The 15627-nt window shown below is 40.8% G+C and overlaps 1 protein-coding gene across 1 annotated transcript in view; it reads right to left on the bottom strand.

Moving 5' to 3' along the window:
• Nucleotides 1-2590: 2590 nt before the first annotated feature.
• The window catches only part of LOC107720791 (activating molecule in BECN1-regulated autophagy protein 1-like), an 18826-nt gene continuing 5789 nt past the window's right edge, over nt 2591-15627 (bottom strand). The window contains exons 3-19 of the mRNA XM_016528622.1: nt 15413-15471; nt 15123-15306; nt 14722-14894; nt 14547-14613; nt 12975-14440; nt 11473-11559; nt 11196-11378; nt 10954-11034; nt 10265-10365; nt 9993-10103; nt 9681-9869; nt 9390-9544; nt 9060-9199; nt 6891-6998; nt 6610-6809; nt 4645-4779; nt 2591-3593 (exon numbers count right to left, since the gene is read on the bottom strand). Of these exons, the coding sequence (XP_016384108.1) occupies nt 3061-3593; nt 4645-4779; nt 6610-6809; nt 6891-6998; nt 9060-9199; nt 9390-9544; nt 9681-9869; nt 9993-10103; nt 10265-10365; nt 10954-11034; nt 11196-11378; nt 11473-11559; nt 12975-14440; nt 14547-14613; nt 14722-14894; nt 15123-15306; nt 15413-15471 (3972 nt within the window). The 3' untranslated portion in view covers nt 2591-3060. The remainder of the gene's footprint in view (nt 3594-4644; nt 4780-6609; nt 6810-6890; nt 6999-9059; nt 9200-9389; nt 9545-9680; nt 9870-9992; nt 10104-10264; nt 10366-10953; nt 11035-11195; nt 11379-11472; nt 11560-12974; nt 14441-14546; nt 14614-14721; nt 14895-15122; nt 15307-15412; nt 15472-15627) is intronic.

Raw genomic sequence — 15627 nt, 5'->3', positions numbered from 1 at the left:
TTCTGGTCCTTTCCACCATCATGATTTCAGCTACGGTACCGATCCAGCAGTGAGAGCATATACATAACCACACATCCAACAAGAACACAATTACAGTTTTTAAAATGTCACACTTTCGGTCGCCGTCAGCTATTCTCGTCAGAACAAATGAATTGTCAGGAGGCCTAAAAGTCTAAAACAAGCCCTGCATGAAACGACTTCATAAAAATAAGTTGTGCATATGGTCAGAAATTAGTAAAATTAGGAAAAGGGGTGTCCTTGATGGAGTTTAACGTAAAAAGGTCCTTCTCTCTTATCATAGAAGCATTTTTTAAAAATCAGGATTGCATTTGTCATTCACACAAAGGGTAAAATAAATAATCGAAATGACAGCCAACACAACCAGACTTCAGATTTACCAATATTTCTACCAATAACTAAAACACTCAACGGTCAAAAGGCTTATGAAGAAGCTATTCTGGTTTTGTCTCACATCAGAACGGCATTTTTGTGGTTCAGTAAGGAGAAGATTCCCCAAGGCACTGAACTCATGGAAAAACACCAAAGGGTATGTGGTTTCCGAGAGGTTCCTCAGCTGCCATTGTTTGCGATGAGACCTCAATCCAATAGAATCTTACATCCAAAAACGTTCAAAACACAAACCATTCCTATTGGGGACCGTGTTTTTTTGGTTTTGTTTTTTATTTACAAAAAAAAGCTACTAATTCAAGCCAAGCAGCTAAAATAACAAAATCTTTTACACAAAAGCAGAGGGAGATATTTTTATAAATGCTTGTTAACGAAAGGCCTGTGCATATGCAAATGCACTGACAACTCAAATCGCTAGAGTTGACCAATCGTACACGAGAATCTAATCAAGCACAATAGAGCACACAAGGCAAGTATGTCATAAAAAAAACCAAACCCCACCCTGAAATATGGATTTAAGTTTTTTTTCCCCACGATTTATCATCTCTACATTTACAATGCTACATTTATTTATAATAAAACTCTCTAGGTTCAGTGGAGGACACTCACAGACATACACATCCACACATTCAGATAGTGCCCGTCGTCAGTGACTCTCAGCAGTGTGCGCGCATATAGGGGCGTCTCTCTCCTAAGTGTCCAGTGCCCAAGAAATACTCTATTATGTGTTATTCAAGAGTGATTATCGCTCATAATCCAGATCTATGATAGAGATATGCCTGGTTTATTGTCTGTAACGCTGTTCTCGGTGCAGGAGAAAAGGGCGCTTAAGTGCAATCACTTGCCATTTGTCGCTTGCGCATCATAAGAGGCTTGTTGTGATTGGTAGAATGGAACAGTCGGCCAATCAGATGATTTGAGGTGAATTAATGGCGAATTGGCTAAATTGCGCAAAAAGTGTTGCATTTGAAGCATGAAAATGATCTGGCACAATAATTTTAATGGTCTTGCATGTCATTTCTGAGTATTAAGGTATTTCTGGGAAATTATATCAGTAGGATTAGTAAAAATGCATCGTGTTAAATCACAACAGTTGCAACAATAAACGTGAATTGACTCCTACACACAAGTAAACGGTCACAAATGTATAAAAGCCCAATAAAAACTGCTCAGCGTACCAAAATTTTACTTGATGCGCATGTGCGTTCTACAGCCTACATGCTAATTTGCTTAAGCCCCGCCTTCCGCATTCAGCTTCAGCCCGCCTCCTTGTATAAAAGCTCTGGAATTGGACACACATGCAGATATGAGAGATCTGAACCAGCTTGAGGGTTCCTGAACTGCTTTTTTTATCCGACAGACAATTACAGACGACATGCTTTCAGAAGTGTATTTTTCAAACAACAGATAAATAAATTCAAATTAAAAAACATCTTAAAATTCGCCATCTGGAAGTTTAGTAGGACACATGCTCACGCAGACGAGTCTTTCCAGTCTGAGAACTTCAAAGCAGACGTTGTTCAAGATACTGATCAACTGAATGACTTGACCACTGAAAGTCACATTATCGCACACACAAAAAACAATCACGTCAAGCATAATCTCTGAATTTAAACACAAAAACCGTTAGAGGATGTTGTGTGAGTTAGTGTTTAGCTGTGAAGAGTCTGTACTGTTTTACAGTTCCTCAAACCGAAATGTCCTGAAGACAACAGACCCCATGGGATCCAAAGGAATCGTACCCCAGTCTCCCCAGTCTCATCTGGCACTTCTATTGGCTGATGATTTTTCCTAAAGCTTGAAAGGGTGGTACTCCCCCCCCTCCCCACCCCAAAATGAAAATTGTCATTAATTACTCACCCTCATGTCGTTCCAAACCCGTAAGACCTCTGTTCATCTTCGGAACACAAATTAAGATATTTTTAATGTATTCTGAGAGCTCTCTGACCCCCCAACAGACAGCAATGTAAGTAATTTTGCGCACAAAAAGTATTCTCGTAGCTTCGTAAAATTACGGTTGAACCCCTGATGTCACATGGATTATTTTACCGATCTCCTTGCTACGTTTCTGGACGTTGATCGTGTTACTTACATTGCTGTCTATGGGAGGGTCAGAAAGCTGTCAGAATACATCAAAAATATCTTAATTTGTGTTCCGAAGACGAAAGGAGGTCTTACGGGTTTGGAACAACATGAGGGCGAGTAATTAATGACATAATTTTCATTTTGGGGTGGAGTAACCCTTTACCTACAACCATGTTATTCCGTACTGAAGTACGGGAAGGATTCAAGTATGATGCCCTTTCTCGCATGGAATGATGAAATGTCTGAGACTCAACCTTGAAAGGAAGAAAAATTAGAACTTAAGTGCAACACGCAAGCGCAATAATGATGCTTCCCCAAAGCAAGAATCTGTTGTTTTGACAAAAAAGGTGAGGCTGGCGTCTCCCGGTTAAGGAGATGCCATGAAAAACTTGGCACTCATTCATTCCCAAATAAGGCCAGAGTGGGAGGAGTCAGAACTGAGGCGGGAAGTTCAGTGGCTCCGCCCTAAATGCTATGTTCTATGTGTAACAAAGGGTCCACCACGAAATGCTCCAGCACCATGTAGACCAGTTGAGATGTTCGTCTCTGTGAAAACCAGACTTAAGACTATCTGCCGTACAGGTCATCAGGGTAATCTCGGCTCCGGCTTTCACTGTAGCTGTTGCTATGGTCATTGTTATTGTTGTTGCTACGGTTGGACATATCCAAACCACTCGCGGATGGGTGGTGCTGTACATCATCAGCTTGACGATCACCAAACAAGTTTGTCTCAACCATAGGAGATGCCCCCGCGACCTCAGAACGAGTTGTAAACTGTGACGGAAGTGGGGCACCGCTGGACCCTGACGGCCCAGGAGCTTCTAGAGAGTCTACCAAGGGTTCAGTGTGAAAAAGAGTCGAGATACCGAGTCCAGCAGGCATTTCCGAGGTTGGGTTTCCCACCTGAGTTGTCCTGACCAAGGTCTGTGAGCCACGGTGAATCCGATGACTGACAACAATGTTGTTTCCAAAGCCGCCCATGGAAGCCATTGTAGTGCTGCGTTCCCGCTGGACTACGGCTGTCATTCCTCCCTCCGCCATTAGGCGGCGGATCCGAGACAGAGCGTCTTCTCCTGGGCTGGGCTCGGCTGCTGAGTCCGCTAAAAAAAACAGAAAGGACAGTGAGATGCTCATATCAGATAACAGCAAAACGAAGATTCAAATTGCGTTAAAAATTCAGATTTCGTTAAGAATGGTGCAAGCAACGCCACAGTCATGGGTTTGATTCCCAGGGAAAACAAGAACTGATACCTTGAATGCAATGCAAACCGATTTGGATAAAAAGTTTTTCTATTCTATTCTATTCACAAATTTTGCTGACTGATCTCATTTCACCGGTTGCTATAGCATTAGGGCTGGACAATATGGCCAAAATTTAAATCCCGATATGTTTCTTCATTTTGGTCGATGCGATATAATTCCGATATCGATATGAACAATACTAAAAAAAGCCTCAGAAAAACTGCCAAGAATGCCCACAATGGATGCCTGTACCTACAAACTTCTGAAAAATGAATTTACCAAGTCTATAAAAACTCCTCCTATAAAACTGTATAATATTTATTGATTAATAAAAAGTGTAAGCAGATGTTTGAATGTTTAGTTCTCTCTTCTATTATAATTAAACAGGGCTTTCATGTTGCGCATGCTGAAGCTCCTCCGCGTGAGCGCGATCTCGCTTCTGAATTGCGAATAGCAAAAATGCATCATAGAATACCGGGATTCGGTACCCATCCCTAATCACTATAAATTTAAACTATTACTAAACCATTATCAAAGTACAATCACCATAAATTCCAGCATAAATAATTATATTTTAAGTGTGATATGCAGTTTATTATACCGGGAAATAAGATTTTTGGTTAATGACCAAAACAACAACAACAACAACAACAAGGTCTTAGCAAGTTATCTATTAACTTCCCATGTGTGCATGCTGGGTCCCATTAAATCGAGAAAACAAGGGCGCAGATTTAATTAGACCAGCTAACAGCAGGTAATAAAGCACTTGAAACAGTAATAACAGTGTAAAGCCCTCAGCAGGACACAACACAGATCTCGGAGCGATCAGTTCAATCAATTTCACTCCAGTACCTGTGTCCGACAAAGGAGGAAGAGACAGGATGAGAAAGAGTGAGACAAAGCAGTTACCGTGATATGTGGCGGGCAAGTTGGTCCTGTTCAGCGATCCCTCTGAAAGCGATGCCTGAACTGGTGTGTGCGACAGTGTGCGTGTCGTCTCTGGGGGTGCGTGCCTCTCAGTGCTGGTGCTGGCTGTGTGAACCACTGCAAGAGTAACACATTTTGCAGCTGTGAGAGGACATAATCAATATTACTTAACATGGTTACAGAGAAATGAACTGGAGCTTTATAGATATCCGTTAGAATCACGGTGGCCTTGAGCAAGACACTTCACTGCAGGTATTTTAATTTTTTTATTTTTTTTTAGCATTAGTGCATTACATCTGGGCAATATATATTGAATATTTAAAATGATTTTGCAAGCAGTATAAAATTAAGAAATCTGATTATGTGGCTTGTAATTTTCCTAAAACGGTTAATAAGTTCAGTTTATTAATTTGAATTAGGGCTGGACGATATGGCCAACATTTATATCACGATATATTTCTTAATTTCGGTCGATACGATATAATTCTGATATCGATATGAACACTATTAAAAAAAGCCTCATAAATACTGCCAAGAAACAATAAAAATCTTACTGTTAAAAAACCTTTGACTGGTAGTGTAGGCTGATTATTCTTATAGACTGAAACAAATGTGCTTCAGCAAGGATAAAGAGTATGAGAAGTGCTCTAAGTTGCAGCAGAAAACAAAAAATTGAGCAACAAAAACGTTGCTGGAGACGGGCTTATTATTGAACATGCAAACTGATTCTCTGCCAGCAGGAGGCACTGAGAGCAGCAGAAACATTGGTTTCCCCGGTAACGGCTGTAATCAAAACAGCTCAGCTCATGAATGCTACTTTATCAGATAAAATAAAAATGCCATCGAAACTTTTCTGAAGACAGTCCTTTCCCCCTTCAGAGATACATTCATATAAAACATCCGCACCGTGTTATGATTTTGAAACATGCAGTGCTCATGTTTATTCAATGAAGTCAAACGCCACAAATAAATCAATGTATGGGAAACACTGGTAATGTATATTGAAATATCGGGAATGTATTTAAAAATCATATCACCGTTATTGAAAAAAATTATATTGCGATACATATTGATATTGAATTATTGTCCAGCCATAATTTGAATCAGTTAAAACAGTCCATTTCAATGAATAAAATCAAAATGATTCAATTCACTCAATGTTGACAGAAGAAAATCAAGTGAATCAGGTATTTCCATGCATTAAAATCTTTTATTTTATTAAAAATACATAGAAGATCTGGAGTTTAAGATCACATTTAATATTGTAAATACAAAAACGAAAAAAAATCTTTGGTGCATGTGCATGAAAGCAAAAAGGGGTCAAACAAAATACTAAAAAATTATGTCAGTGTTTAGTTAATCTTCTGATTGAAATTGTTATTCAAATAATATAATTTTAACATATATTATAATAATTCAATTTGGTGCAAAAAATAAATAAATAAGAAAGTCACTACTTTTTGGACCCTGCTGTATAAGTAGGGAATTTTTTGCATGTTATAATGGTGCATATATATATACGACAGCGTTTTAGTGCCACATTAAAAAATAAAAAATATTTATGATTACGAGATTAAAGTCGTGATATTTCGAGAATAAAGTTGAAATACTACGAGAATAAAGCCGAAATACTACGAGAATAAAGTCTAAATACTACGAGAATAAAGTTGAAATACTACGAGAATAAAGCCGAAATACTACGAGAATAAAGTCGAAATTACAAGATTAAAGTCGTAATATTTCCAGAATAAAGTCGGAATATTACGACTTTAATCTCGTAATCTTAGATTTTTTTATTTTTTAACGTGGCACTAAAACGCCATCGTACATATAAATACAAATTATTACACAATTTAAAAAAGCTAGATTTTTTATTGTATATTCTTGTTTTAAAAAAAAGTGTCTTTATGTAACTTTATGCAAATTACATTCATACAAACGTCTTACTGTGCCTGGATGTGTGTGCGTTCTGGAAGGTGCTGGCTGAAGGAAGTTCTCTCTCCGTCTGCGTCTCGGCATTCTGCAGTCGCACCACTGGTGTCTGCGTCCCCTGTGAGGTCACAGAAGGGGCGGCCTGACGCGGCTGCAGGCCAATAGCGTTCATAAGGCCCATGTCTCGGTCAAATCGCCAGCCGGACCTGCTGGTGCTGTAAGAAATAAACACAGATGAGCATTTTTGGATCCATGACTATGACAAGCTATGACTTTAGATTCTGCTAATTTCTGACCCTGGGCGCTCCACTCCACGGGTTCGGCTGCTGCTGCTGCTGCTGCTGACGGTAAACAATGAATCCGAGGTCAGATCCGATGGACTGTCTCCATCACTGCGGAAATCACTGACAACAAAACAGATATTTTAGACTTCATTATCTTGTTTACACACAAGAGTAAATGGCAACGTATGATTCACGTCAGGTTATTTATCACCCCGAAGGGATTCATTTTGCGATAATGACTGGCTGATGGTACATTATCCCACTTATTACACAGCTAAGTACCAAATATATAAATAAACAAATGGACATTAAATATCATATTTTATTGTGAAACTGCAAAATGATGCAATCCATGAAGCTTGCACAACAATGCAGGGCATCCGTTGAATGGGACGATTATACAGTTTAGCATTATACTGTATAAAAATAGCTAATTGTAGAACAGCCAATCAGAATCAAGTATTCAAGAGAGCCATGTGCAGATCTCGGATTGTGCGTTTAAGACCAATAAAGAAAGACCAATGCACCCAGACTTGACCAAATTACTAAACTGAACAACTGAATTGCAAAGAAGCAATGGAATTATTGTGACGTACTCCATCTGTCCGTGTGGGCTGTGATCGGATTATAAACCCATCAGATTGGGGGAGAATTCCTTGAAAGCGATGAGCAGTAAAAGTCATGGGGCGCAGAGGTAATGTGGCCTGTAACCTTGTTAAAAAACAATAATTGCTTCTTTCCAGTTGAACACCCGAGTTTCCTGCCACTAATGAAGACGGTAATCTAATGAAAGGCGGCTTCAGGTAACATGGTGGTTTATCAAAAGTCCTCATATAGTCCACGTATCTGAAAACTGACACTGATCTGGGATCGGGAACTCGCTTGACTATTCAATTGTTGAAGATGAACTGCTGACAGACAGATAATGAAGCAACTCTCTGAGTCTTTGGCATGTTTGACTCACCGAGTCAATATTGACACAAGCTCTGGAACTCATTTATGGAAATTACTGGTTGTAAAAATGCGGCTTTTATTGCGTCGATAAACTGTGTTTGGTTTTATCTGCAATTTCCATGGCTACTGTGCTTCACGGTGGCACTTGGTTTGTTTATCTTGCTGGGTGGTGTACTGGTTAAAGATCTGGGCTAAAGGCCAAAAAGTTACTGGTACCATTCCAAATAGAAGCAATTCACAAACTATCATTATCACTTGCTTTGTTGCAAAACCTAATAGTTGCCTACAGAGAAAATATTTTAAGGCATCATAGTGATGCTAAATGTTAAATATGAGATATATGGTGAATATAAATATTTAAAATAAATTAATTTATCAAAAATAAATGACAAAGCACTGTTAAAAAATATGGGGACAGTACTGTTTTTTTTGGAAAGAAAATAATACTTTGATTCAGAGGGATGCACTAAATAGATCAAAAGTAGTAAAATACATTTACAATGTTACAAAATATTTCCATTTCAAATAAATACTTGAACTTTCTATATATGGGAAAAAATCCTGAAAAAAGTATCACAGCATCTACAAACATATTAAGCACCACAACTGTTTTCAACATTGATGATAATAGGAAATGTTTCTGGAACAGGAAATCAGGATATTAGAATGATTTCTGAAGAATCATGTGACACTGAAGACTGGAGTAATCATGCTGAAAATTCAGCCTGACATTATAGGAATTAATTACATTTTAAAATATATTAAAATATACAACAGTTATTTTAAATTGTAGTAATATATGTATTTTCATACTAGAATGTCATGCTCTTAGCAACAGCATCCTCAACCTGTTAAAAATTTGTTATGAATCCTGTGTGCTGCAGTTTATGTAATTGGTCATGGTCACTTATGAGATTGTATTTCAGGATGCTTCCTTAGCAGGCAGCTGGCTATGTAGACAATAACCAGTAAGGCAGCTTAGGTTTTGGAGCCATTGTTTCCTCAGGCATAATACTTCGTTCCTGTAATAAGTATACTGTAATTTATCGATTTTCAACCGGCTCGCGGTTAATCGTTACATCCCTAATAATTTACTATGGATAAAAACATTTGGCAAATGAAATAAAACATAAAATACTGGGTTTTACGATGTGATAAGGAAATTCAAATTTGCTAAGGACTAAAGCATGCATGTGGACCAGATGTTTTATCTGGGTGTTTACTTACACTGGCCTACAGATGACCAGGTCGCCCTTATTGGTTCCGTAGGCCAATCCCAAGCCTGGCTCTGGAAGCCACCGGGCCGAATTAATACTGACGTGTCTTCTCTGGTCTGGAGCCATGGGGTACACCACATTAAACATCATCTACAGGATGCAAAGAGAAAGCAAACCATCAAAAACACAGAAAGCAGAAAAACAAAGTTTTAGTCACAGTACTGTATCATTCTTTACGGCTTTGGGTCTATGAATAAAACTCACCCTAGCTCACAGTTTATATTGTTAAATAAACAATATTTTACAATCCTGCAAATGTGGCATTTTTGTAGGCTCTTACTCTAATGGAGGTCTCTCCTCCGTGTGGCTGCTGTAGACGAAACACTTGCGCCACCATGTGGTCAGTAGTGGGATGGAGCAGGATTCGTCTGGAGGCCAGACCTACCATCACATAGCAGCCCATGGGTGAAAGACTCACTGAGATTGCGTTTGGACCTGAAATGCAAGTCAAAAGCAAAACTCAAAAACAAATATTTCTGCTAATAAAGTATTTTTTTCTAAACTCTAAACAGAAATGTTCACAGTGTTACTGCCAAAATGAGCTGCTGAGTTCCTGTTTGATAACACTGACCGAATCTCTTGGTGTACAGCACTTCTCCCAGGTTATGGGGAGCGAGGGAGTAGACGGCTAGGATGCCCTCATCCGCAAAACCCCGCTGGCTGCTGGGAATGAACACGGCCAGCAGCTGCCCGTCTGCTGAAATATCACAGCTGGCATCGTTGTAGATCTTACAGTGAGGAACGAGTACATTCACAGTGGCTAAGAAAAAGAAAGTGAAATATGATAATCATTTTGTAGTTTCTGAAGAAGTAAAAAGTGAAACAAGATACCTTTTTGTTTGCAAAAACAGGAAAAAAACCATTAGTACTCAGAAGAACATACCATTACTGATCTCCGGAAGGTCAAACTTGGTGAAATCCCACCACTGCAGCCTATAGGTGGTGTTGGCAATGTTACTGGCCACAGCTGACTGCCCATCACCTATAGAAGCACCTGCAACCGAGCATTATGGGTAGATCCATTTAATTCTCTTCAGTTTTTCAAAATCACTATTCTTGTACCAAATGTTTCTGACATTATGGGATAAAAATGATTGAAAGTGCTTCATAACAAAACAAAATAAGAAAGATGTGAAATGAAATTGCTTGTTGTACCTGCTAATACTCTGTTAATGGAGGAGTGAGTGGCCAGGCCTGACTGACCCCTTTCATGGAAAAGTCCAGCGTAAGGCAGGTACTCTGGTAACAGGAACCTCCTTCAGACAAAAATACATGTTTATATTAATGTTAATAACAAATTAACACAATTTTCTTTCTCTGAAAAAGCTCAGAAATCTGAATTAATTTATTAACTTATCTAAAGCAAGAAACCAAAAAAAAGAAAAAAAAAAGAACGATCATTGTAGTACATTATTTCATATACTATTAAATGTATTTTTTTATCTTGACTTGAGCATTCAAAAGACTGTGGTCAGTAAAGATTTGTAAAGATTTTTTTCTAAAAGAATAAGGACATTTCTATTTCAAATATCTACTGTTCCTTTAAACTATTCATCAATAAAACCTGAAAAACACAAACATGTATCACGGTTTCCACAAAAATGTTAATCAACTGTTTTCAACATAGATAATAAGAAAATGTTTTTTCAGCACCAAATCAGCATATTAGAATGATTTCTGAAGGATCATGTGACACTGAAGACTGGAGTAATGATGCTGAAAATTCAGCTTTGCATCACAAGAATAAATTATATTTTAAAAACTATTCAAATAGAAAACAGTAATTTTAAATTGTACAAATATTTCACAATATTACTGTTTTTACAGTCGCATATGACACTTACCGTGGGACAAAGCGCCCAAGAGAGGGGGCTGACATTCGAGCGTTGCGGGGCATTCTGTGTCTTGTCCTGTCTCCAGGTTCCCTGTAACCGAAAGAGAAAATAAATATTTTAAACACTAACTCAATTCAAAACCACAAGGATGAACACAGCAAAATGGATTTAGATAACAGTAATTGCAATCGTACAGTAATATAGATGTATGTATATGTGAGTGAGGATGCAATGAGTTTTATCAGACTCACTCGATGTCCTCATAGTCTCCATCACTGGCCTCTGGTGGCGTGGAGGAGGGGTTGTTGGACTGGCTGTCGGCTTGAGAGTTTGAGAGCGTCCGTAGGCGATTCTGTAAAGAACGCTGGCGTATGCTTTCTCGCCGAGACAGATACTGGATCATCCTCTGAGCATAGTAAGCAGCTGGAGACAGCCTGAGGAGATGTGGAAGAGAAAAAGAGTCTAACTCTGAAGTTAAAGCCCAATAATCAGCCTTGAGTTTGCACATAAAGGCTTTCAAGCAGGTACCTGGCAGGATCTGGGTATATGGGATGATCTCTGGAGCCAGACATATCATATCGAGATAACGGAAACAGCGATGATTCCAACAACCTCCTGATGCAGAGGATGAGATACAAATAAGTAACAGGAAAGACAAATGTAAATATGCGGTCACATTTACCGATGTTCGGGGATATCAGCAGGCAAAATCCCACCATTTCAATAGGAATCCACGTGAACGGGAGCCTCGCATAAGGGCAAAAAAAATTACCCCATGCAGATTTCGCAACAGATTCAAGTTGGACATGCCAATTTGCCATGTTGAAAAGCAGAAATTTGCTTGATTACTTAAAGTGACTTCATGCATCTTTACACTTTTGACAGCAGATAATAGACCTTTTTTTCCCACAAAATTTTACTGAAATTTCGCTAATGTGACCACACCTTAAAGGGACAGTTCACCCAAAAATGAGAATTCTGTCATTAATTACTCACCCTCATGTCGTTCCAAACCCATAATACATTTGTTCATCTTCGGAACACAAATGAACATATTTTTGATGAAATCTGAGAACGTTCTGACCCTTCATAGACAGCAACGCAATTGCCACGTTCAAGGCTCAGAAAGGTAATAAGGACATTGTTAAAATAGTCTATGTGACATCAGTGGTTCAAGCGTAATGTTATGAAGCTACGAGAATACTTTTTGTGTGCAAAGAAAACAAAAATAACGACTTTATTCAACAATCTCTTCTGTGTCAGTCTTTGACGCATGTTCACGACAGTACCACGACGCTTGCATGTGCATTCCTCTGCTTGTAATAAAGGCGCAACGCATCAGATATGACTGTGATTGGCTACAATGATCATCGCTTCACACTCTTCTCACACAGAAGCACATGGGAGCGTTTATAAGCCGCGTCTATCAGCAGACCCGTCAATGGATCCCTAATATATCTGCACATAGACGGTTTAGCTGACAGATGCCTGCTTTTAAACACTCCCATGTGCTTCTGAGCGCTCGGTGAAGAGTGCGAAGCGATGATCATTGAAGCCAATCACAGTCATATCTGATGAGCACGTGAACACTATGGTCAATCAGCAGTGTTTAAGAATCAGCTCAACAACGCTCCAATGTTAGCAGGAAATTGACATTTAAAAAATTTCAGTATCGCCTGGTACCAAAGTCGGTACTTTTGACAACACTACATCGTAGTACTCTGGTGAATGCACAATGGAGACTGACACGGAAGAGAAAAAAATTGTTGAAAAGTGTCATTATTTTAATGGACTATTTTAATGATTTCCTTACTACCTTTCTGGGCCTTGAACGTGTGAGTTGTGTTGCTGTTTATGCAAGGTCGGAAAACTCTTTGGATTTCATCAAAAATATCTTAATTTGTGTTCCGAAGATGAACGAAGGTCTTACTGGTTTGGAACGACATGAGGGTGAGTAATTAACTACAGAATTTTCAGTTTTGGGTGAACTATCCCTTCAAAAACCAAATTTAGTTCTTGTTTATCCTCACCTCCTGAGTGAGTCCTCGTCCGGATTATCAACAGGCACCTCTGGGTTTAAGGCGTCTGGTGTTGCCTCAGAAGCAGCACTTGCCGTCGGCTGCCGGTACATGCTTTCCCACTGCCCCGTCTCCTGATTGTACGCGAGACCCATGGGCTGCTGGTCCTGTAGCCCAGAGGAGGTCTCGCCCAAAGCCATGGGCCTCATCTCAGGGGCCTGGGCCTCCACCCGTGCTCCCTGACCTGAGTCCTCAAACGGAGGCACTGAAAGTGGCCAGGATGGTCCATCTTGAGAGGAAGAGGAAGAAGAGGTCTGACCAGAACGCTCCCAGCGCTGAGTGTCGTGGTTGAAGGTGAGGAGGTTGTGGCACGAACGGCAACGATTGGGGTGGTTTTGAGAGGGGCCGGCGACCGTGCCTGCGTTTCCAGTGTGGGAAGAGCTGTTATGCGAAGGCCCGGGACGTTCTGTGTCCATGCTACTGTTGAGCAGCTCCTGCATGGGTCCCGTTCCACCCGGCACCTCTCGGCTGCCACCGGGTCGCTCCAACTCCTGCATGCGCTCATATTCCATAAAGTAACGGCTCAGGTTACACTGCAGGACATTGCGTATGGAGGCGGGGTTGTTGCGTTGGGTGTTGTCATAGAAGGGATGATGGCCACTACTGGTGCCGTCATTGGCTCGTCCCCGGTTGGGCTCCGTGCCGGGCAGCACTAGGCCTCGCCCTTCTGTAGCAGAAGTGTATATGGGTGATGAAGAGGAACCATCGGGGAACCTATGCAGGGAAAGGAGATCCATAGAAGAGGAGCTCGTCCTAGGAGGGGGCACTACACCCCTTCCGGCGCTGCTTTCCACCCCAATCGCACCTAACCCATGTTCATGTCCCGTGCTCAGCAGACTACCAGACCAATCAGCCCCAGGAAGACGCCCAGGGGCCTCGAGAGGACCGGGTGCTTGTGACCCCAAGGGATCAATAGTCCAAAGAGGCAAGAGTCCCCGATGAGCAGAGTTCCCCGCAGCCCCACTGAACACACTGCTAAAAGCAGAAGGTCGGTCCGTGGAGGTGTGGGTCTGGCTAGGAGCGGGCGAGAACGCAGAGGGGCCCGACTGAGTCTGCGGTTGAGGCGAATCCGAAGGCTGGAGGCCTGTCGGATTCTGCGTGAATAAGTTCCGCGAGGCAGCACAACGACTGCACAGGCAGCCCAAACCCAAATGATGCGTGCAGCCCTGTAAGGCAGGGCGGTCACCCGGTTCTGTCCGCACTGGGTATTGGAACCGGGGCATTCCGGGAGGCTCTCGGGGCTCAGGGGCAGGGCGGGATTGATCGCCAGCCTGCGCCCCAGAAGAGCGAGAGGACAATATGTGCAGGAAATTGTGCAGGATAGGTGTGCGACGTACGGGTGGGGAGCGTAAAAGAGAACGTTGGCGGAACAAAGCCATATCCATACTGTCCATGGGGACCTCGGAGTCATCATCATTCTATAGAAACACAGCAAAACGCTCATAAAATTATGTTTGTAAAAGGGAAATGCACATAGGAAAATACAGTACAGCTATTTTGACAGGAAAAATGGTTGTTTCTAACCTGCTGGTTGGATGGGTTCACAATAGCTGTTAAAAGATTATGACCTAGAGGATCAAATCTCACCAACCTGGCCAAAAAATAAAAAATTAGGATTAATTGTTTTAATGATTATGGAAAAAAGGGTCTATTTTAATTTCTTGTTGACCACTAAGAAATAACAGTATTGCTTCCACACCGAACACGTTCGGTCTCGCTGGCGGTCTTGACCACAGCAAAAGGTTCTGGTCGGCTCCAGTCCCAGAAGTGGAGTTCATTGTTGGTGGCGATGAGCAAGAGCTGAGCCGTGGGGTGGAACGCTAGAGAAGCGATGGCAACATTACTCTCCGTGAACCAGCTCTCGCTACCACCCTAGGAATAGGGAAAAACATCCACAGCATTCATTTAAACAGCAACGTCTGTGTTTCTAATGCCTAGTATACATGTAGATGATCTGCAATTTGATCAAGACTAGAATAACCACCGAGAGGTGCGACTGAACGGTATGAAATTCAAACAACCAAGATAAAAATGTTTGCAAAAGGGGAAGGTCCACTCATATTAGGCATAACTAAAACGTAATACAAAACTGAAGCTCACATGCAGGTCCCAAATGCGGACTTCTCCATCAAGGCACCCAGAGGCAACCAGGCCAGGGATGCTGGGGTGAAAGGTCACACACCAAGGTGTGCGTCGATGGCCCACTAAAGAGTGCAGGCACTTTCCTGTTTTCACATCTGTGATGTAGATGTTATGGTTGACGTGGGTTGAGGCCACAAGATTCCTATAAAAGTAAAAGATGTAATTATCATCTCAGGAAGCAAGCGAAAACATAAGTTATTTAGCATTTATTATTTTCGCTTTTTTTCTTAAAATTATGTATTAGTTACCTATCTGGACTGAAGGCCAGCAGGAAGGTTGATCGTGGATTATCCGGCAACTCTACTTTCTGTAGAAATAATTTGAGACACATACATATTATTTACATACACATGTATTTTTGCACACACATACTATTTACAAGCATGATAATTTAGAAATTAAAGATTTTACAGCATCAAGTCTTAATTAAATTTCAGGGTCAATCAAAGAATATATATATATA

This window comes from Sinocyclocheilus rhinocerous, unplaced genomic scaffold (assembly GCF_001515625.1).
Source record: "Sinocyclocheilus rhinocerous isolate Xijiao unplaced genomic scaffold, SAMN03320098_v1.1 scaffold1022, whole genome shotgun sequence".
NCBI lineage: Eukaryota > Metazoa > Chordata > Actinopteri > Cypriniformes > Cyprinidae > Sinocyclocheilus > Sinocyclocheilus rhinocerous.
Note: the sequence above shows the minus strand (reverse complement) of the source record. Positions and strands in the feature narration are given on the sequence as shown.